Source organism: Myotis nattereri (assembly GCF_964212035.1).
Source record: "Myotis nattereri genome assembly, chromosome: 5".
NCBI classification, from domain to species: Eukaryota; Metazoa; Chordata; class Mammalia; order Chiroptera; family Vespertilionidae; genus Myotis; species Myotis nattereri.
This window is the reverse complement of record NC_138080.1, coordinates 5,658,837-5,682,205: the sequence shown is the minus strand read 5'-3', so window position 1 is coordinate 5,682,205 and position 23,369 is coordinate 5,658,837. Positions and strand designations below refer to the sequence as shown.

At 52.9% G+C, this 23,369-nt stretch overlaps 1 protein-coding gene across 1 annotated transcript in view; it reads right to left on the bottom strand.

Moving 5' to 3' along the window:
* Nucleotides 1-22,915, bottom strand: part of TBC1D9B (TBC1 domain family member 9B) — a 48,662-nt gene extending 25,747 nt beyond the window's left edge. Inside the window, exons 1-7 of the mRNA XM_081092365.1 lie at nt 22,745-22,915; nt 19,560-19,670; nt 15,055-15,173; nt 7,168-7,396; nt 6,226-6,484; nt 4,802-5,009; nt 3,552-3,761 (exon numbers count right to left, since the gene is read on the bottom strand). Coding sequence (XP_080948491.1) covers nt 3,552-3,761; nt 4,802-5,009; nt 6,226-6,484; nt 7,168-7,396; nt 15,055-15,173; nt 19,560-19,670; nt 22,745-22,862 — 1,254 coding nt within the window. The 5' untranslated portion in view covers nt 22,863-22,915. The remainder of the gene's footprint in view (nt 1-3,551; nt 3,762-4,801; nt 5,010-6,225; nt 6,485-7,167; nt 7,397-15,054; nt 15,174-19,559; nt 19,671-22,744) is intronic.
* Between the last annotated feature and the right edge of the window lie 454 nt (nt 22,916-23,369).

The following is a 23,369-nucleotide window of genomic DNA, read 5'->3' as shown; positions in this document are numbered from 1 at the left end:
AGGGCACATGCCCAGGTTGCGGGCTTGATCCCTAGTAGGGGGTGTGCAAGAGGCAGCTGATCAATGATTCGCCATCATGGATGTTTCTATCTCTCTCTCCCTCTCCTTTCCTCTCCGAAATCAATAAAAAGGTATATTTAAAAAAATGGTTAAGCTTGTAAATTTTATGTGTATTTTACCACAGTAAAAAATGTGTATCCTGAATCTGACCACTTCTCACCAACTTCACCGGTACCACCCTTAACCAAGGCCCTTCACCTTGTGTCCTGATTCCTGGCAGAGCCTTCCAGCTCGTCTCTGCTTCTATTCTTGCCACTCTCTAGTCAAGCACTGCCCAAGAGAAATATCACGACAGCCCATATGTAATTTAAAATTTTCTAGTTAAAAAACAATAAATTGGGATGGTTGGGTGCAGGCCAGAAGGGGTCAATGGGGGAAAAATAGGGGAAATCTGCAATACTTTCAAAAATAAAGATAAATAAAAAAACAACAAATTGGTGAGATATATTTTATTTAATACAATATAGCCAAAATATTACCATTTCAACATGGAATTAATATAAAAATTATAGATATCTTACATTCTCATTTTCATACTAAATCTTCAACGTCTGGTGTGTAGTTTGTGCTTAAGCACATTTCAATTTGGACTAACTGCATTTCAGTGCCAACAGCCACATGTGGCTGCTGTGACAGCTGTGCCTATAAGCATTCTCAACACGACGGTCAGAGTAATTCTATTAAAACATAAACAGACTGTGTCCCTCTTTTCGACAAAACTCTCCAAAAGCTTCTCTTCTCACTCAGAGTCAAAGCTAAAGTGCCTGTGAGGCCCCTGTGCTGGCTTCACGTGCTCCAGCTTCCTGCTTCCTCTCTCTCTCACTCCTCCACCAGTTTCCGCTAGTTTTAGGAGCTGTGCCCAGCTGTCTGGCCTCTCTTCTTTTAGTTTCCTGCTCAAATGCCACCTGACCCCCACTATCCCCTGGCACTCCTAATCCCTTTTTATCCTGATTTATTTTTATCGACGGCCCTTATCACCACCTAACACTCTGGGTGTTTATTTGCTTACTGTCTCTCTCACTAGAATATGAGCTCTAAGAGGACATGAATTTCGTCTACTCTGTTCATTCTCTATTCCTGGTGCCTAGAATAGCACTTGGTACCTATGAGGAATGCAGTAAAAACGAGCTGGATGAATGAATGGTGAGCTCGGAAGGGGCCATGGGGTCTGCTCCCTCTGGCCATCAGGCCCTATCATGAGTGGTGCTGGACCTCATGAAGGCAGCTCAGAATCCCTGCTCATGTCCCTTTTCACCCACCCAACCTTAGTCAGATCAAGCCCAACCTCCTCTAAGAAACCTTTCTTAATGTCTCTACTGGACACTGATTCTGCCGGGCCCCTCCCACCCCCAATAACTTACTGAGCATCGATTACAGGGGTGGAAAATATACAGGCCTCCATGGGCCGGGCCAGGCGGGCTCTGGCTAGCTGCGGGCACATGCTGCCGCCAGCTCCAGTGCCCTCAGTGGGAATGTGGGCCTGTAATAGCAGGGCTGCTGATCTAATGGGCTCTTGTCACCATGAAGTGCGTAATTTCAGAAAGACCAACAGCACATACAGCCTGTCACACCAGGAAGCAAGGAAACAATCAAACATGGCTATGGTTATGTCCAAAGAACATATGCCAACCTGAATGAATAAGCTCCCTCTGGGCACAGACGGCCTTAGGGTAATTTCTGTCATGGATTGAAACACATCAAGTTGCTTAAATCTGCAAGTTCATAATTATACTAAAAACTAAACATAAAAAACAAACTGATCACATTTAGAGGATACTAGACGAACAACTCATTATTATTTTTTAGTTGTTAATCCTCACCCGAAGATTTCTTTTGTCTATTGATTTTTAGAGAGAGTGGAAGGAAGGGAGGAAGGAGGGGGGCTTGGAAGGGGGGAGAGAGACTGAGAGAGAGGGAAAGAGAGAGAGAGCACTGCTGTGAGGGAGACACATCGACTGGTGGCCTCCTTCCCACGCCCCGACGGGCTGGGGACCAAACCTGCGACTCAGGTACATGTCCTTGACTGACTGGGAATTGAACCTGTGACCCTTCGGCTCATGGGTCCACAGTCAAAACCACTGAGCAACACCAGCCAGAGTCCAACTCATCATTTTATCTTATTTTTAAAATAAGTTTTTATTGATTTTGGAGAGAGAGCCAGGGAGAGACAGAAACATCAAAGAGAGAAAAACATCATCGATTGGCTGCCTCCTGCACACCCCTCCTGGAGATCAAGCCCACCACCCAGGCATGTGCCCTGACTGGGAATCGAACTGGTGACCTCTTGGTGCATGGGTCGATGCTCAACCACTGAACCACACTAGCCGGGCCCAACTCATCATTGTAACTGGTGAAGAACAGGAAAGAGGAAGATTTGTTTTCCCTTTTGTATATGAACTGTGCCTCAGGGGCCCTAAAAAATTGATGAGGGGAAATTTCCTTTACAGGATTATTCCAGCTGACAAACAGAAGGGATGACAGAATTGGAGTGCTGCCCTCCTGCAATCCCTAATGAATGAGTGGATCTAGGCAACCCTAACGGCACCAACGAGAAGACCAGGTGTCGTATATCTCTTGGGGGAAGTACCCATCACCTCAGTCCTTCCTATGAGAAGACTTGCCCCCAAACACAAACAATGGAACATGAATTTGTTCTGGATTTTACTAGTCAACCACCAACTTACAGGAAACAGGAGAATGCAGTCAATGAAAACCACTTGGAGAAGTTACAGCACAAATGACCCAAATTCCATAAAAAAAGTACTGAGAGAGAGAGAGGGAGAGAAAGAGAGAGAGAGAGAGAGAGAGAGAGAGAGAGAGAGAGAGAGAGAGAGAAATCTATAGATAAAAAGGAGTTTAAAAGATGTATTAACTAAGCGTGATATATGACCTATGTGTACTTCAATTCCAATAATTAAACTGTAAAAAGTACATCTGCATTTGGGGAAAGGTGAATACAAGTATTTCATATTCAGGAATGCTTGTGAATTATGTTGATATAATAATTGCAGTTAAGTTTTTAAAAGGGGGTCGGGGATCGAACCTGTGACCCCTTCCTTCGGTCCACCAGCTGACACTCTAACCACTTAGCAAACCAGCCAGGGCACAGGGGGTCTTATATTGTAGGAATCTCAGGCTGAAAGACTGACGGGAGAAGCACCAGGTAAATGAACAGTGTGGCCCTCAGTGCAGCACAGGCTCACAGGGAGGCAGGCCCAGCCAGCAAAGGCCTCTCCTGTGCGGTGGGACTTGAGGTGGGCGGGGTGGGGACGCTCAGGACTGGGGTGTGTGTGACGTGGTGCAGAGGCCTGTGACGTCAGGTAGTGCATGGTGGCTGCACACCTGAGACCACCAAGGCAGGTCAGGCTCTCCACCCCGCACCCAGCAGGGACCCTCCCTGCCCAGGCCCATGGCAGGCACCACAGCGCTGCCTGGATCCTCTCCTGGCCCTGACCCCCCCCACCCCCCGCCCCCCAACAGCGCCCTCTCACCTCTGGGGCTGGATCCATGACGCTGGCTTTCCTTCCTGCGCTGTTGTCGCCTGGCTTAGATGATGTTTTCAGGAGGAAGTCAGCAATCTTCTCAACCAAGAAATCGCGGTCTTTAAGGTTGGCAAACAGGAAGGTCATTTTGTTCTTGGTGCTAATAGACAAAGGGCTGGGCAGGACACTGGAACTGTCGGCTTTTTCGACAATGGTCACCTGGGAGGGCAAAAACACTGGGTGTCTGTGTCTTGCCATAGAAAGACAGAAAGGTTCTGTGACCGCGACAGCAAAGTGGCCTCAGGTGGCCCTCTCCGGGGAGGTGCGGTGAGTGAATGGGGGCACGCGGGCCCACTATGATCTGTTCCGACTCTGTTGCCTGCTGCTGTAAGTTCCATGCGCATCTAAATCTCGTTTTTCACCTATCAATCACACAGCCCCGCTGGCCTGTCATGAGGAGGGTGGGCCTAGCCACTGGCCCTTCTAAGTTTCCCACTGGCCAGTTCATCCCCTGCTCTGAAGCCTGGGGAGCAGCCTGCCTGCATGGCGTCCTAAGCATGGATTGCCAAAGTACCCGCTGACTGGCATGTCTGGCCCGGCCGAGGAAGTGTGGACAGAGCTGCACAGGCATGGAGAGCACAGGGCAGGCTTTCAGGGGCGCCTCACTGTGCTTCAGCCAGTTTGCCCCGCTGGGCCAAGAGGGAAAGGGGGCTCTGAGACCTGCCTGATAGTGGGGCCAGGGCCTTCGTGCCTTCACCTGGGCGGGGCCTCTCTCCCTCACTGTCCACATTTCTCACTGCAGTCAAAGGAGAACAGGTCTCCACCTCTTACAAGCGACAGCCAGCTCCCAATGACGCTGCTAGAGCTGGAGCCACAGCCCAGGCAGACGTCAGAGAGGAACAGTGAGGCGGCCTCTGAGAATGACATGGCGGGGTCGATGCAGGGTCAGCATCCTCCGAGCCCAGCCCAGCAGGGCTTTGCCACAGCCCCACTGCAGTCTGGGAAGGCAGGACTGAGGGGCATTCCCAGCAGAAAGGCTTGGATCCTTCCTGAAGTTTCCTTAGGTACTAGAGTGAGCTCTCCTGGCCAAAGCCCCACTCCGTCTGCCCACGAGGCCAGGTGACCCCTGGGGACCAATCCTGTGCAGCCACTCTCAAGAGGCCTGCACAGGCAGGTGCTGACTCACCACGTGTCCATCACTGAATGCTGAGGGGCCAACCAGGAGAGGCAGGGCAGAGCTGGTGGGGCCGGGTGCTCACCTCCCGCAGGGGTATGATGAGGTGGCAGCCGTCCTCCTCCTTGCTGGCAAAGCAGATGTAGTTGCTGGAGATGAACATCTGGCCGGGGATGTGCAGCTTGTTGAACGGAGTCCACAGGGTGCAGCTTGTGTGGCCGTCCAGGCGTTCGTCCCTGGGCAGCCGGAACATGGCCCGGTAGTACTCGTTCTTGGCTCGTGCGTCTAGGTCTCTGGGGATGGGAGGGGAGGGGACAAAATTTGGGTTTTCAAATTGGATTTGGGCTCTTTGGGGTCCTCCTGTGAGCAACTCATGCCCAGGGATCTCAGAGTTCTGTGAAACATGCACCTTAAGTGGCCAAGTAAAATGTGGGACATTCGTATGCCCAGCAGGGGAGTGGTCAGGAAACAGCATGTCCCTGAGACTTGCCAGCTCTGGGAGGACACCTGGAGGCTCCGGGGTGTGGCTCGTTGCTTGTCCAGGGGGTTCCGAATCCATCCTGCTGCTTCTGACTAGAAAGACCCAGACCATCTAGAACCTAGACAAGGGCCTCCCGACAGGCACGATGCTGTTGCTTGGTATAAAGTGCACACCCGCCTGGCCCATGGCTGTGCAAGGTGGGGGCCTGGCACCCTGCTCCTCCCCTCTGTCGTGGCTTTGTCCTGGGGACAGTCCAGTAGCCTGAGCAGGGCCCGGCAAGCACACCCTGATGGACAGCGCCAGGGACTGTCATGTCCTGGCCCTGCTCATTTTCTTTCCAGAAGGTTCCAAAAGACACCCTGTCACTTGTATCAGGAGAGTGACATCTTTTGACAGTATCCTGGTCCTGAAGGCACACCCGATTCTGGGCTTAGGCCATGGTATCTGAGCACGCGGGTGTGAACTGGCTGTGGGACCCAGGGGCTCCCGGGCAGCCTTGCGGGTGTCCTGTGAAGCTACAATGGAGGAGTCAAACAGAAGTGCTCCGGAGGGGCTGGCCACCAGTATCTGCCCTTTTGTCTACCAATTCCCACAGAGTGGCAGAGACCTCAAACCTCCAGGCCAGGGCCCCAAAGCTACAGCAATGCAGAGGGTATGAGGGGCCACTGGCCAAGGGGTACGGAGAAGAGCTGTCAATCTTGGTGGGGTGGAGGTAGTGAGCTCTGGGACCTGATCACCGAAGCCATCCAGAGCGGCCTCTGGGGGCACCCTGGCTGAGCTGGTGGGGAGGACAGGCTGTCAACAGCTGCATCTGGCTTTCCTGCTCACTTGCTGAGGGACGTTGGGCAAGTTACTCAACCTCTGTGCCTCAGCTTCCTGTCAAGACGAAGGAGTGTGTGAGACCCCCCATCACAGGCTGGGAGAAGGAATGTGCCTCTTAGGACAAACCTCCCTCGAATCTCTCGGTGCCCCCCCTGCAGCTACACCTTCACCTCCCCTTCCCGAGTGGCCCCCACTCGGCCACGCACCGCTTGAGAGCAGAGATGTTCCTGTGCGGCTGGGCAGGCCTGGGCGGCGCCTTGTCCTCCAGGAAGCCCTCGTTGTCCAGCAGCTGCCGCATGGCCAGGTTGGCCAGCTGCTCCATGAGCTTGAAGGTCTCGCCAATGTTGAGGAACATGGAGAAGAAGAGCTCCTGGTCTCGGGTGTCCACGCGAATGCTCTCGGGGAAGAGCAGGGTGGCGTTCTTCTCTAGTCCGGTGACATCCACCCACTGCACCACTAGGCTCACTGGACGCCGGTGGGGACAGACACACCACCACTGGGTCAAATGGGCTGGGGGGTTAGGCAGGGCGGGCTCCCACTTCCCACCCGCACTGGGGGAAACTGTACTGAGCAAGCCCCCCTCCCCCCTGCCCCGCCCTCCCCCACGCCTGATCCTAGCTGTGCTGGGCGCACTCCACATGGAAAGGCAGGGCCACGGGGACGGGCGAAGCCCTGGAGGCTCCTTCTGGGGTAAGGTGCAGTGCAGGCACCGGCTAGCTCTGGGGAGTCTGCCTTGTGTCCTGAGGCCAGGGCTTCCCCAGGGAGGAACTTGCAACACCAGGGCACAGAATCACCTAGAGCCCCTCACGGACACGTGTGCCCTTGAACACTTGCCCTAAAAGAGGCCCCATGCAGAAAGTCACTATGTGAAAAACCCTATCAGCGGACACAGGCAGGACAGGAGTCCCCGAGAGCCCAGTGTGTGCCTGGCTCAAGTTTGGGTGCTCCTGTCATAGGGTGCTGAGGTGGCACTTGGTTTGGGGGAGACGACCTGTTGGATGTGTGGGGACAGAATATCTGGGGGCTGAGAGGAAGGAGATCCCTCACGGACTTGGACAGTCTGGAAAGGTAATGGACTTTCTAGAGGTGAGGTCAGGAGGTGAGGGTCAGCTGGGTAGCCGGGGGGATGCCAGGGCGCCCACGCTCACCTTCCTTGCCCAGCAGGAAGGAGTAGAAGCACAGGTGATTGACAGTCAGGTAGAGCCAGCCCTGCCTGGGCACACGGCCCTTCCAGTAGCTACAGGAGTAGTAGTTGACTAGCTTCTCCCCCTCGGGCATCCCAAACTGCTTCCGCATCTTCAGCTCAGCTTCCTTGAACTTCCCGGGGTCCTCATCGCCCTGGGGCTGCAGGTTCTTGTTCTCTTCAGCTATGATGCCCTGCAAGAGAACAAGGGGACTGGTACCTGGAAGGCCCAGGGTTCCCACGGCCAAGACAGGCAAAGGCTGGCACAGGGAGGCCCGAGGATTCAGGTGGTGGCACCGAGGATGCTGGCCTAAAAGCCACAGGCTGGGCTAGGCCCAGTCGGCTGCTCTGGCAGAGCGTGGTCAGACCGATGCTGCCCGTGTGACTGGCACGCTCCCCTAACTCCCTGAACTACTATGGCAGAGCAGTGACTTTTTACATAAACATTTAATTTTATGTAACATTTCTAAAAAGTGTATCAGTAAAAAATACACAGAGAAGAGCATATTTCTTGAACAGGGACTCCGCTTCCTACTCCACAGCCACTCTCCTGGTTTCTTCCGGACAGCACACACATGCCGTTCTCCTTCCCGCATTCTTACCTGAATGGCATCGTGCAGTGACTGTTCTGTGAGGTGCTTTCCTTATGATGATGTCTTGGGGAGTCCTGTATTTGATGCCCCTCCCCACCCCACCTACCAGGGATTTCCTGCTTTTGCCCATGCCTACAGACCAGCCACAGGGCTCAGGGCACACCTATGCCAACTGCATCCTGCCTGAGTCTTTACTGGCTGAGTGCCTGAAGATATCACTCTGGGCCACAGGGCCAGTTCAAGGCCAGTGCTTGTGGCCCCACCGGTGAGGTATGCTCTGATGCCCTCTCAGTAGAGCTGCACTGCAGTTGCCATGACTTCCATCTCTCTCTCTCAAGCTGCTTCGGGCGTTGCCCTGAACCGTTCCTATAGAAACTGGCTCTGGGAAATGGGTCTGGCAAAGCTCTCTCCTCATTATTAAGGTCCTGCTTTTGTCTCTGCTGCCCTGGATTCTACCTACTAGAAGCTCAAGGTGGGCTCTGGACAACCTGTGGGCCACCACTGGCTATCCTGCCCCTGGGGCCACTTTCCTGGGTCTCAGCCAGCAGCCGCTGCTCCACTCTCTCCAGCTGCACCTGGGTGACCCTGAATGCTCTCATTCTCCATTGGCACCTACTCATGAGTAAGCCTCTCCACCAATGGGAATGAGCCAGTCTAGCTCAGGGCTAGGGCTTTATATTTATTGGCGGATATTGCTGGACTGTAAAAATCACTGAGTAAACTTTAAATTCTTTTTTTTAAAAATCTTTATTGTTCATATTACACTTGTTCCTCTCCCCCCGCCCCCATAGCTCCCCTCCACCTGGTTCCCACTCCACTCTCTGCCCTTACCCCCCCCCCCCATGTCCTCATCCATAGGTGTACGATTTTTGTCCAGTCTCTTCCCGCACCCCCACACCCCTTTCCCCCCGAGAATTGTCAGTCCACTCCCTTTCTATGGCCCGATTCTATTATATTCACCAGTTTATTCTGTTCATCAGATTTTTTTATTCACTTGATTTTTAGATTTACTTGTTGGTAGATATGTATTTATTGCTCATAATTTTTATCTTTACCTTTTTCTTCTTCTTCCTCTTCATAAAGAATACCTTTTAGCATTTCATTAATACTGGTTTGGTGGTGATGAACTCCTTTAGCTTTTTTTTATCTGTGAAGCTCTTTATCTGACCTTCAATTCTGAATGACAGCTTTGCTGGGTAAAGTACTCTTGGTTGCAGGTTCTTGCTATTCATCACTTTGAATATTTCTTGCCACTCCCTTTTGGTCTGTACAGTTTCTGTTGAGAAATCAGCTGACAATTGTATGGGTACTCCCTTGTAGGTAACTGTTTTTCTCTTGCTGCTTTTAAGATTCTCTGTCTTTTGCTCTTGGCATTTTAATTATGAAGTGTCTTGGTGTGGTCCTCTTTGGATTCCTTTTGTTTGGGGTTTTCTGGACTTCTTGGATTTGTAAGTCTATTTCTTTCACCAGGTAGGGGAAGTTTTCTGTCATTATTTCTTCAAATAGGTTTTCAATATCTTGCTCTCTCTCTTCTTCTGGCACCCCCATAGTTCAGATGTTGTTACACTTGAAGTTGCCCCAGAGGCTCCTTACACCAGCTTCATATTTTTGGATTCTTTTTTCTTTTTGTTTTTCCGGTTGGGTGTTTTTTACTTCTTCGTACTTCAAATCTTTGACTTGATTCTTGCGAACCTCTAGTCTGCTGTTGGATCTCTGTATAATTCTTTATTTCAGTCAGTGTATGCTTAATTTCTAGTTGGTCCTTTTTCATATCCTCGAGGGTCTCACTAGACTTATTGAGGGTCTTACTAAATTCATCAGCGGTTTCTAGAAAATTCTTGAAAAACCTTATAACTGTGGTTTTGAACTCTATATCCAGTAGTTTGCTTTCCTCCATTTCTGTCATTTGTGACCTGTTTCTTTGTCTCCACATTTTGCTGCTTTCCTGTGTTGACAGAGTGGCTTTGTGTGCTAGGTGTCCTATAGGGCCCAGTGGCTCAGCCTCCCCAATTACCTGAGGTGGACACTCTTGGTGCACCCCTTTGTGGGCTGTGTGCACAGTGTTGTTGTAGTTAAGCCTTGACTGTAGTTGGTATCACTGGGAGGAATTGACCTCCAGGCCAACTGGCTGTGAGAATCAGCTGTGTCTATGATGGGAGAACTTCTGTGCTGGAGACACCCTTATGGGACAAGACCTGCTTCAGTGGGGCTTTGGTGCTCACTGAGTCTGCTCCCTAAGTGTGTCCCTTATGGATCTGAGGAGTTGTAATCTGGATGGTTTCACTCTGACCACTGGGTACACTGGCTCTTGGATCTCTAAGGAGGTGCTAGTTTAGCCTCTGCCTGAGGCTACCCAGCAGGAGCTACGGAGAGATCTGCAGATTTCTCTTCTTTGTTTGGGATTTGGAGGTGCCCAGATGAGGCCCAGCTGTGAAGCAATGCAAGCTGCTGTGGGGCCTTGGGCCTTCTTTTGGATATCCTGAATCTCTCTGACCCAGCTGCGTTTGTTAGGTAATTTTACAAAGGACATGCCCTGACCTGTCACTCATATGCAAAAGCCTCTGCACACAGCTTGGATGAGGCGGGGTCTCAGGGAATCAACAGGGCGGGGCAAACAGCTATGGCTGATCATCAGCCCTGCCCTAAGAGGCCCCGGGTCTCAGTGTCCCGTGGTAATTGCTGCAAGCACCTCTGAGAGAAAGCCGCTCTCGAGTTCCGCCCGATGCCAGACAGTCCAGTTTCTCCCTGTATGAGTCTGGGTCCCCAAAGACTCGCCCAGAACTGGAGTTCAGAGCAGTTGGAAGCTTGTGTCTCCTTCCCAATTGAAAAAGACAACCGCGTCCTCAGTTGCCAGTCCTTTCCGCGTGCGCTTCCGTACCTCTGCACTTTATTTCTGCACCTCCTCTGAGTCTCAGTGTGCTTTTCTCTTTCCTTCTAGTTTTAGAATTTTCACTCAGCCAGTCTTCCTGTGGTTCTGGATGATGTCCATTTTGTCTTTTAGTTGTATTTTTGAAGTGGTTGAGTGAGGCAACAATTTTAGGTGTTTATCTATGTCGCCATCTTGGTTTCTCTCTAAACTTTAAATTCTTGACTCCATGTCTTTCATAGTTTTAGGCATCTTCCTTCCTGAGTCTTGGTTTAACTTATATTATATTAGAGGTCCGGTGCACAAATTTGTGCACCAGTGGGGTCCCTAGGCCTGGCCTGCGGGATCGGACTGAAACCAGCTCTCCAATATCCCCCAAGGGGTCCTGGATTGTGAGAGGGCACAAGCCAGGCTAAAGGACCCCACCGGTGCACAATCAGGGCTGGGGAGGGATGTGGGAGGTTGGCCAGCCAGGGAGGGACTGCGGGAGGGCTCCAGGGCAAGTCCAGCCTGTCTTGCTCAGTCCCAATCGGCTGGACCCCAGCAGCAAGCTAACCTACCTGTCGGAGCATCTGCCCCCTGGTAATCAGTGCACGTCATAGTGAGTGGTTGAGCAGCCTTAGCATATCATTAGCATATTATGTTTTGATTGGTTGGACAGGACACTTAGCATATTGGGCTTTTATTATATAGGATGGTAGGTCAAATAATAGCCCCAAAGATGTCCACACCCCAACCCCCAGAACCTGGGAAAATGTGACCTCCTAGAGCAAAGGTGACTCTGTAGATGTGATTAAATAGGGTTCTGAGAGGGGCAGCTTATCCTGGATTATTTGGGTGGGCCCATTATAATCAAGGGTCACAGAGGGCACAAGATAGGGGGTGTGTGACTGATTGATTTGAAGATGCCACCCTGCTGGCACTCAAGATGAAGGAAGGGGTCAAGAACCAAGGAACACAAGTGAACCCTAAAAGCTGGAAAATGAACGCATTCTCTTGAGCCTCCAGAAAGAAGGGAGCCCTGCTGACACCTTGATTTTAGCTCATAAGACCCATTTCTTTTCTTTTTTTAAAAAAAATTTTTTTTATTGATTTCAGAGAGGAAGGGAGAGGGAGAGAGAGCTAGAAACATCAATGATGAGAGAGAATCGTTGATCGGCTGACTCCTACTGGGGATTGAGCCCACAACCTGGGCATGTGCCCTTGACCAGAATCAAACCCAGGACCTTCAGTCTGCAGGCTGATGCTCTATCCACTGAGCCAAACCAGCTAGGACAAGATCCATTTCTGAGTTTGTGTTGTTTTGTGCACTAAGCTTGTGGTTAACTTGTTGAGGTAGCAATTGGAAATAAATGCCTAATAAAGTATCCATCTTGTCTACACTCTTTTTAAAAAATATATTTTTATTGATTTCGGAGAGGAAGGGAGAGGGAGAGAGAGATAGAAACATCAATGATGAGAGAATCATTGATTAGCTGCCTCCTGCACACCCTAGGCATGTGCTCTTGATTGCCTCCAACCCAGGCATGTGCCCTTGACCGGAATCAAACCTGGGGCCCTTCAGTCTGCAGGCTGACACTCTACCCACTGAGCAAAATCAGCCAGGGTTTGTCTACATTCTTAAATTTATTGGCTTAAAGCTATTTATAACATTATCTCTTTTTCTTTAAATTCTGCTTCTATATAGGTGCTTGTCACAGTCCCTCACAGGTGCTGCTCACAAACCTTCATGGCTGCTTGCTTAGAGGAGGCTCCTGCCGCCCTGGATCCCTCCACCATGGGCTTGTGGGTTCTGTGGGGTCTGCTGCTCTTCCTATAGTTCCTTTGTTCTCTACGGAATTAACTTCTACCCTTTGCTGTTTCCTTCTTTCTAATTTCCTGGTTTCTCTGGAATTCTCACTTACTGAGTTAGACACTGGCTCATTAATTTCTGCCCTTTGTTCTTTTATGTGAGGTTTAAGCCTTTACATTCTCTACTCTGTACTGCTTTGCTGCATCCCATCAATTCTAAGATGCGGTAGTATTTCAATTATCATTCAGTTCTAAACTATTTTCTATTTTCCATTTCATCCCATGAGTCATTTAGAACCTCTTCTCCTATTTTGTACATTGGTTTGTTTGAGTCTGGCATACAGGAAGCATTTAAAAATGTTGCTCTTATTGCCCTAGCCAGTTTGGCTTAGTGGACAGAGTGTTAGCCTGTGGACTGAAGGGTCCCAGGTTCGATTCTGGTCAAGGGTAAATGTCCAGATTGTGGGTTTGATCCCCAGTAGGGGGTGTGTAGGAGGCAGCCGATCAATGATTCTCTCTCATCATTGATGTTTCTAGCTCTCTCTCCCTCTCTGAAATAAAAAAAATATTAAAAATAAATAAAAATGTTGCTGTTATTATCATTGTTAGAGTCTAGCTCTCTGCCTGTTTCCCTGGAGCTAGTAGGCAACACAGGTCCTGCCTTGAACTCCAAAGTGCCCAGAGAAGAGCTGAGGAGCTCTTTATGTCTTCTGCCAGGTCTAAAAAGTTGTGGTGTAATAAAGTCACAAGGGCAAACTCAGCACCAGTAAGAGCCCTGCTAGGAATCTAACCTAAGGCAATAATGGAACAGAAAGGAAAACAAACATACATTCAGATAAATGCTCATTATCATGTTAATTACTCGCAAGAGGAAACAATCTAAATATCATCATGGTATCTGGTTTTACATGTTGCTACAATTCTCATAATTATTATTTTGATAGCTGTAAGATAGTCCACTATGTACACCACCTGTGACTTACCCAGTGCCCCAAATATAAGTGCTCAGCACAGGACTCACATAGAAAGTGCCCAGTAAATGCTCTGCTCTCATTTCATCACTCTTGTTCTGCAAAGGAGAGTGTGGCTGTTACCCTGACCATAGGTCTGGGGGTGCACTGTTCAGTCTTTTTGCGACAGTGTTGCGGGGACATCCTGACACATTTGCCATCCTAGATAACAAAAGCCTAATATACAATTTGTCCCTAGAGGTGGTCATTTGACTGGGAGACCAGGAGTTTGACGGCTCACTATGACATGTGCTGACCACCAGGGGGTGGCGTGGAACATGGTGGGTGTCAGTGACACAGCGCCAGGGCAGGGGGCTGTAACCTCTCGCCCAGCTACCTGGGGGTGGGGGTGATGGGGACAGAGGTGCGGTGAGAATGCGGGGTGTCCACCGAGTTTGCTCTCACTCCCCCGCTACCCTCCCCTGGGACGCCAGGGCTTGTGCATTGCTGGAGCCCCCACGCTCAGGTACGGGGCCCTTGCACCTGCGTGTGCACGCGAGTGGCCTTTTCCGGTGAGCCAGGCCGCTGGGGCCGGTCGGGCTCCCTGTGGGTTCACACAGGAGCTGGTATGCGAGGCCGGCAGGAGAGAGTGCACTGCCCGTGTGGCTTCTGTGCAGTGCCACTGGTCAGCCCAGAGGCCCACACTGCGCCCCGGCCCGCAGCATCTGGCCGCGCTCACCGCATCCCTGTGTGGGGACACGGGTGCCGTGACCCAGGCAGAGGGGGGCGCATGGGGGCCCAGGTGCTGCCCAGGGCCCAGAGGCCAGCTGGGAGCTCCCCTTCCATGCCAGATGCTCGCGCTCGATAGCAGGCCAGGCCTAGGGACCGCACCTGTGCACAAATTTCATGCACTGGGCCTCTAGTTCTGCACATATGAATAAATACACTGCAAGGTCAACTCCAAGGAATGACATTGCTGGGTCATGGGTCTGTGCATTTCTAAGTCATGTTAGTTTTAAAACACAAACATGCCTCCAACTATACTATCACCTCCAGCTTCCTCCTCTGCCAGCCAAGTTGCTGGCAAGCAGCTGTGGATCCATACACTTGCTCTTGGGCCCTTTGCGGGAATGGAAACTGCCCACTCAGTCACATTCCAGTGGCTGGTCAGGGGAAGATGGGCCTGCATGGGCAATCAGCTCAGCTGCCCCCTTGAACAGCAAGGGACTGGCAATGACACTCCGGTTTCACCTCTGTAAGCTGGGGATAAGACCAATGCTGTGTTGTTAAAATGAAGTAAGCTGGGCCGAGACCGGTTTGGCTCAGTGGATAGAGCGTCGGCCTGCGGACTGAAAGGTCCCAGGTTCGATTCCGGTCAAGGGCATGTACCTGGGTTGCGGGCACATCCCCGGTGGGGGATGTGCAGGAGGCGGCTGATCGATGTTTCTCTCTCATCGATGTTTCTGACTCTCTATCTCTCTCCCTTCCTCTCTGTAAAAAATCAATAAAATATATTTAAAAAAAAAAAATGAAGTAAGCTGGCATACGTGCAGTGCCTTGCTAGGAATCTAACCTAAGGAACAGAAAGGAAAACACACATACATTCAGATAAACGTGTGCTGCCAGCACAGAGAAGAGAAAGTGAACCTTACGTGTATCTTGCCCTTGACGAAAGTGGTGATATCTTCCTCACTGTCGAAGATGGACAGCGTCTGCAGTAAGTTGTTCTCCAGCCATTCCCAGTGTTCTGTTATCTCTTTGCGGGAAGAGCCTAGGGGAGGTTTGGTGAGTAAAGAAGAGGGAAATCACATAATCACCAGGCCTTAAAGGGGAGCTCGGAGAAAAAAGATGACCTGAGGTGCTATGTCCAAGTGACTACAATCTTCAAGCTGCTGACTCTTTTCCTCTTAAGCTTTACATACATTATATAACAAAAGTCATAAGTAGTCCTGGTGAAAATGAACACTAAAACACAAATTCAGGCAGAATTGCAGCCACATGGAAAATAAAGCCTTCATTTTCCCCTGAAGCTGAATGGGAATGACCACTGGTTTCCTATGTGTCCTCCCAGAAATGGTCTATACATCTACAAATTTGCTCAGTTCTGAAGCTTGCTCTTTGAGATGAAAGAACTAAATGTGGCCTTTGATACACAGGTGACTCAGCAGACATGGTTAGTCTTGGTATAAATGACTGCAGCTCCCCCTGAGAATTCAGGAGTCCACAGATGGCAGCTGGAGCTTCCTGCAGGACTCCTCGCCCGGCTGGCCAGTCTCCTGCTGGGCAGGCCAGGCCAGGCCTGCGGTTCCCTTGTCTCTCCGAGGTCAGATGCACCCACCCAGGCCTTTGCCTGCAATGCTCAGCCCTCCCTTTCCAGCTCACACCCCAGCCCTGCTCTTGCCCCCTCCGAGCACCCATCTGAGCCCTTCAGCTTCCACTTGGCCTGACATGTCTGCCTCGCCTGGGAGGCGGTGCTTGTCCTCTCCAGGGAGGGGCCCTGGAGGGCACCGCAGACCCAGCCCACATGGAAACACTGAGAAAGGCAGACTAGTGCCATTCCCAAAGGGTGGGGCAGCTGCCCTCTCTGTCCCCATCAGGGAACTGGGGGAAGGGTCCCCAGGAGAAGCAAAAGGATGAGGGAAGTGCCAACGTGGCCCGGCTTCCCCTGCCCCCGGCATGTGCCAGGCATGGAGCCTGCACTTAAACACTGTTTTCTGAGTGAATGAAGACAGGAATAAGAAGAGGAGTGAAGGCCCTCCACCCTCCCAGCTGTCCTGGGGTCAGACAGTGTACGGGTCATGAGTGCCCAAGTGGCTCAGTTGACCTCGTGGTGTGGAGGAGCCTCGGCTAAGCCACAAGTCTAGCATTGCTGTGGACCACAGACAGGTTGCTGGGTGCCTGAGCCAAGTCATTCCATCCTTCCCCACCTGGAGACACTCTTCCTCCACCAGCTGAACACTCAGCCCTCACCCTGCCCCGCCCAAGTTGTGTCCCTCTCGCTCCCCCCCGCCCCCCCGCCCCTTCAGGTACCTGCTCAAAGCTCTTCACATGTCACAGCCCAGCTGACTTGACTTGGCTGGGGTTGATCTGTTTGTTTCTTTACATGTACCCCAGCAATTTAGCCCCTAACAAGCAATTCCAAGGAAGGACCCTCTCCATTGGCCTGGGTGAGGATGCCCGTGTGAGAACAATTAAACCGGGGCTCAGGGCTCAGATAACTCACAGTGAGCCACCACAGGCGGGCAGAATTACACTGGAGCACCCAGACAAGACCATTCCTTTTTACCACTTTTCTTTGCATTTTTTGCTATGGCCTCCTTTCCCTGTTGCATGGAGGCCAAGGTCTAGTTGGTAGGGGAAGGATTTCTCCCTGTCTTTTTGCCAAGGCCCACATTTGAATCTGGAAGTTAAATCTGCACATGATGCAACTCTACTGTATCATTTGCTTTTATGCATGTTCCTGAAAGTATAAAACCGAAGGAAATGTGACTACATCGTCTCTATGAATCTGTCTGCACTTCAGTAATAAATATTTACGTATCTGCATTTGAAAGAATTATTAGTTAAAAGTAACACAATCTTCATTTAGTGCAAGTAAACACAAACTATGCCACCTCCATGCTTGGTAAAAGGAATGTAAAAGCTAATTACACTAATCAGTACTACTTCCGTTTTCAGAACTTTTTGTGGATTAACTCATTTAATTCTTAGAACACCTTGGAGATAGGTATCATTATTTTCATTTTATAGGATGAAGCTGAGGCACAGAGAGGTTAAGTTAGTTGCCCAGTGTCACACAGCTGGGAAATGACCAGACCATAACTCTAACCCAGGCTGCCCAGCTGCAGAGCTTCCCCTTGTCCTCAGGGAGCTGCTGATCTAGCAGGAGAGCCAGCAGCATGCCGTGTGCAAGTGCAGACATGGCAGGTCCCAAGGAGCAAGAAGGAAGAGTGGGTACATGGGCCTGGGGATTCTGGGAAGGTTTTCCACAGGGGGTGACATCAGAGTGGGAGGAGATTAGGTGGACACAGGGGGATGCTGTTCCCACTGTTCAGGACAAGTGCAGTTGGGAACTTCGGGTCCTGCCAGTGTCCGGTCTGGCTGACAGCCAGGTGTGAGCTGAAGGACGAGGGCAGAAATGCAGGAGGCAACCCTGCAATTCCTTCAGGGCCAGCTGAGCAGCCGGGATTCACCGCAAGTGTCAGCACAACCAGGTCTGGTTTGGGAGAGCTGAAGGGCAGGGGCTGGGCATGGGGCATGGGCAGAGGGGCGGAGGCTCCGGCAGAGGCCAGGGGGCTGGTAAAGGGGGACAGGTCAGCCTGTGTGGCCTGAGTTCCCAGCACTAGGCCCACTGCCACCAAAGGGGCTCCCACAGAGCCGGGCCACACTCCTCTCTCCCCACAGAGAAGCTGCTCGCACAGCCACGGCCCCCTCCCCACTCGCCCCCTGGGAAGGACACACTGACACAGAGATGGAAACCTTGAGGGCCCGCTGAGAGCGAGGATCTCCCCTGCCCTGCTCAGGGACTCCCACCCCACAGGAGGCCCAGAGCATCACTCAGGCTCTGTAACCAGGAGAGCAGGGCTCCCACCGCCGTCCAGGGTGGCCCTGGCAAACAGCCTTTTCAGCCTGCCTTTACCCGTTCACACTGAGGGGGAGGACGCCTGTTAGGTACCTGGGAGGAAGACACCACCTGGCCTGGCACCCAGGCCAGGGCCACCTGGTCAGAGGGACTGTGCTGGCTGCTGTCCACCTGTGCGCCAGCCCTCCCTCCCTCCTCTCCCGAAGCTGGCGTTCAGCTGTGCGCACCCTTATCTTTTCTCAGGCCTCCAGGAAAGCCACTATCCTGGGGACAGTGACACCGTGGCTGCCAGCACAGAGAGAGCTTTTCAGCACAGGGACGTGAGCAGATACTCCTGGTTTGAACTGCAGTCTGCGTGGCCTTGGACAAGTTACTCAACCCCTCTGGGCCAGTTTCCTCATCTTCAAATTAGGGAAGACCAAAGTTCCGCCTTCTGCAGTTGTTGGGAGGTTCACCGAAGTGCCCGGCTGCAGGCAGCACCCCGAGTGCTGGCGATGACTGCCTTTAACCGGGTGACCCTAGCCAGGCACCCACTGCAAGGGGACTTTCCCCAGACTCTTAGGAAGGTGGGTGTGTGTCTTATAGGGCAGTGATTTTCAACCTTTTGCATCTCACGGCACACATAAACCTTCGGGGACACACCAAAAAGTGTTATATCTTTTGCTGATCTGACAAAAAAAATAGGTATAATTTTGAGATTCATTTACACTGGATGGCTATTGTCGTGTTGGCTGTTGTCATTTGATGTTATTTGACAATCTAAGAAAAAGAGGCCAGTGCCCATGACTAAATGTCAGGAATTTCACGTTTTGAAAGTCCTTTCCGCACACCGGTTGAAAATCGCTGTCGAGGGCGGCAAGGGCAGCCGATTCTTGTTCCTTACAGCAGTCCCGCCCACACAGCTCCTAGAATACGGAACCCACCAGGCCGCTCCCAGGGATCTATAGGGCCAAGTTCTTTGAAGCCTCTGGTCACATTTTCATCAACTGATCAATACATAACTTTGCTTTATGTGTTTTTTTGTTCAAAAATTTGCATGTGAGTTCCCTAACACTGCACTCGGCCAGCACACTGCGGCTCAGGCCTGCAGCAAGCTCCTCCACCGTGCACCCTGGCTCGTGGGGCACCCACAGCTTCCCACCCTGGGGAACAGCACGCAGCACTTCATCACTAACTTGGGGCCACTCTCAACAGCAAATCACCAAGAAAAAACGGGAGAAACAAGGTATTTAGACAATGAAAGGACACTTGTTTGCAGTTTGAGAGCTGACACAGGAACGCAGAAGAACGCCTTGTTCCACCTCAGCTGGGAATCTGTGTTGGGTGACTCACATTTTTCGCTGCTCTGCACGTGGGTATTCCCAACCCTGCCGCAGATGACTCAGCACTGCCAGGCCTGTGACCAGCAAAGCTGCCTTCCTAAGCAGGACACTGGCCTGGGCTGTGCTGTCTGAGTGAGGGGCAGTGCTGGGCTCCAGGGGGCAACACCCAGCCTAGGAACCCGGCCGTGTCCCCTCCCTTCCGGCCCCTCTCAGGGCAGGCCCTGCCCAGCACCCCCCGATCCAGGTCTCCTACCGCACGCCACTGTCCAGTAGACCTGTGAGTCCTGGGTCTGGTGCAGGATTCGATAGGGGGCCACGCGGGCGCTGGAGTCCAATACCACGTCCAGGGTGCCCACAAGAAGACCTGGGAGCAGGGAGAGAGGTGGAGAGTGAGGGAGGGTGGCGCTGAGAGCTGAGCCCGGCAGCCAGGACGGGGCCCAGAGAAAGAAGCACCCTGCAGCATATCGCCTCTTCCATCAACTGACTCCCTTTTCCTCATGTCTGATTCCTGCCAAACAATCCCCCCGCTTCTTCCTGGAAGCTGCTGCTGGTCCTCCTGACGCAGACGCACCTGCAGGCAGGGGCACCACCAGCCTCTCCCCATATTCATATTATTTACTTTATACAGACCCACGATGCCCTGTCAAACACACCACACGGCTCTGAGCCCGGGCTGAGGCTCAGGTTGGAGCACCCACATGCAGGTTTTAGGAAGCCCACAGCTGAAACAATCTGGGATGCCCTCTCCAAGAAAAGCACAGCCAGCTTTGTAAACAATACTTTAGAATGACAAAGTCCAACAGTTACAAATTAAAAACAAAAATAATACCACAAAATCTAGAAAAATTACACAATGTGTTTTATTCACTGCCAGACATCACTTGAGATACATTCCCACCCCACCCCCGACACTTTTGGTGAACTCTGATGGCTTTTTTCATAAGACAGTGACTTTGTAACATCATTTCCCCTATCTACAACAGGAGGATAACATAGACTTTCCTCTGCCACAGGATCCTTTTTATGATGGAAAGTTTAAGGAAGTTCTCTGCAGCCTTGAAAGTCATGACTGAAAAGGACATGCAAATTTTTAGAGGTATCCAATTTGGGAAAACAGGATCTAGTTTGTTTTTTTCCCCCTCATCTTTGAAGCATTTTAGGGCATTTCAAGTTTTCCTTCTCATCACATATACCCTTTGTTGTGACTATTTCCCCAACAAATCAGAGGAAAGTTCTAACTTGATTCAGTCCTATTCATTAACTGAATTATCAAGCTATCTAAAAATCTGTTCATTGTTCCTATTTAAAATTTACTTTTTCTTTTAAAAAAACCCATATTTTATTGATATTTTACAGAGAGGAAGGGAGAGGGATAGAGAGTTAGAAACATCGATGAGAGAGAAACATCGATCAGCTGCCTCCTGCACACCTCCTACTGGGGATGTGCCCGCAACTAAGGTACATGCCCTTGACTGGAATCGAACCTGGGACCCTTGAATCCGCAGGCTGACGCTCTATCCACTGAGCCAAACCGGTTAGGGCTACATTTTCCTTTTAATGAAGTCCTGCTTTTGATATGATCTCAAAGTATTTTGTTATCATTTTCCTGTTGATGTCAGAATAATTTCTATCAATTTTATTACTCAACTTTAAGACTTTCGTTTCGTTTTCCATTTTAACCATATTTTCCCTTCCAGTCTTTAATAAATAAAATTACCAATTACAAAAGAAGGTACTCTTCACATACATCCAAGTCAGGAGTCTGTAATTTCTCACAGGTTTTATTGAAATGTCCTAAAATGCTTTTCTAAATTGCAGTTAAAACAGCATATTCAAGCTATAGACTTTTTCTCATGATTGCTGTTGGGATTTCTCTTCCGGTCTTGGAAATTTCGTTTTCATCCTTACACTGTTGGCAAGACCTGGAAGCTTTACAGTGGAGGGGCCATCGCTCTTCCCGAGGAGTACGGTTGGCAGCTGCTTGTAAGACAGATGGACTGAAACCACATCACTGTGTGCGCCTTTCCTGCCCATCCGCGTCTGCGATGGCCCAGGGAAGGCCATGGCAGGACCCGCAAAACCTAGCCAGAGTGGGGAGTTCAAGACGCGGTTTCCTGGGGGGACCTGGGGAGCTGCCTTGGGGGACACAAAGGGGTAAAAGACGTAGGAAGGGCTTTCTCTGGGCAGGAAGGTGCCACCGGGGCCGCAGACCAAGCCTTTGCCAAGTGACCAGAACACGGTGTTCTGGGGAGCGAGCCAGGGTGCCCAGAGGGCCCGGCCACTGGCTGAGATCACCCACCGATACATCCGCACAGAACAAGGCTCCGAGCCGCTGGCGGTCCGACACACTGTTCACGGCAACTCGGTGCTGGGCACTGGCTCCCCAATTTCCAACGCGGGCTTGCAGGAGCTGCCAAGGGTGCGCTCCCAGCCCCTCCAGAAGCTGCTGTCACCTCCCCGCGCGTCCTGGCAGGAGGCAGGCCCAGCACCGCCCCCCGCTGCGGGAGGGAGCAGTTTTCGTCTCTCCCGCATCAGGAGGGGCGCCCAGGCGAGGCTGGCAGCAGCGGGCAGCCTCTGCCCCCGGCAGGACTAGGTTAGAGAAGATTCTCACGATCAACAGGAACATCTGGTAACTGTGGCGCACAGCCCTGCAGGGCAACGACAGGGCCCCTGCGCCCAGGCCCTGGTCCGGCCCGAGCCCGAGCCCGAGCCGGACCCAGCTCTGCCCTGGCCGGCGGCACAGGCCCCGGGCCCAGGGGCCGGACACCTGCAGAGGTGGACCCCACAGGCCGTGCTGCAGGAGCGCCTGCCGGCGCAGCCTCATCCCGGGGAGCGGCGATGCCACACGGCACAGGCGCCCCCGCCTAGCTCCCCCGAGCGCGGCACACGGGCCACTTGGCAAAGGCTTGGCCTGCAGCTCCGATGCGCCAAGAACCAGGGAAGGTGGCAGGGAAGCGGGAGGCGGGAGGCGGGGGGAGGCCAGCCCGCAGCTCGCGGAGCCGCTGATCTCGCTAAGGGGCCGTTCCTTGGTGAGCTGGCCCTCGGGGAAACTGAGGCGGGGGAGAGGCCGGGCGGTCCGGCGGCACCCACTTGGCGGAGCCCCGGGAAGCCGCCGGCACCGAGCGCGGGCAGAGGCCGCCGCCAGCCTCCCGGTGGACCGGCTCCCGACCCGCCTCCGAGTGCAGCGCCTCGGTCTCCTCCCGCCCCGCCGCGCCGCGTCCTCACTCCGCCCCTCGCCGGCTCCCCACGGCTGGCAGCCCTCGCCCCGCCACCCCGGCCCCCGCCTCCCGGCCCGTCGGGCTCGGCCTCGCGCCCGTGCCCGCCGCGCGCGCCGACGTGCGCGTCCGCGCCGACGCGCCGAGGCCGGGCCTGTCCGGGCAGGTCGTCCGGCCCCGCCACCCGGCGCGCCCTTCCCGCCGGGCTGCTGCGCTCTCTCACCCGTGAGGCCGCCGCCCCTGCCGTGGCCCCGGCGCCGCTGCAGCACGAAGAAGGGGTTGGCCCGTTCCGTCACCCACAGCGCGTTGGCCACCAGCACTTCCTCGGGGCCCAGCCACATCTTGCGGCCACTCGCACCGGCCCGGCCCGCCAGGCGGAAGCGCCGCCGCCGTCGCCGCCGCTCCGGGGCCGAGCGAGAGGGCGGGGCGAGCGGCGCCCCCTGGCGGGCGGCCTGACCGCAGGACGCCGGCGCCGGCTCTCCCAGGCGGCCCAGTCCATGCAGGCCCCGCCCACTCAAGCACGGCCCGCTCGGCCCCGCCCCCACGCCCGCCTCAGCCACCAAGGTCCCGCCCCCACCCGCCCCACCCACAAAGGCCACGCCCTACGTCCCGCCCCAGCCACCCACAAAGGCCCCGCCGCGCAGGCCCCGCCCCCACGCCCGCCCGCTCCGCGATGTATGCCTCCCCTTCCCCTGGGGCCCCAGCGTTGTAGCTTCATCCGCCAGGAACGGTCCAGCCCCGCGGTCACGGGGTCTGCCTGGGGTGGCCGAGCACACAGGCCAAGAGGAACTGGCTGTGCAGGGAGGAGCTGGTTGTGCAGAGGGCAGAAAACCTGCCCAGGGTCTGGG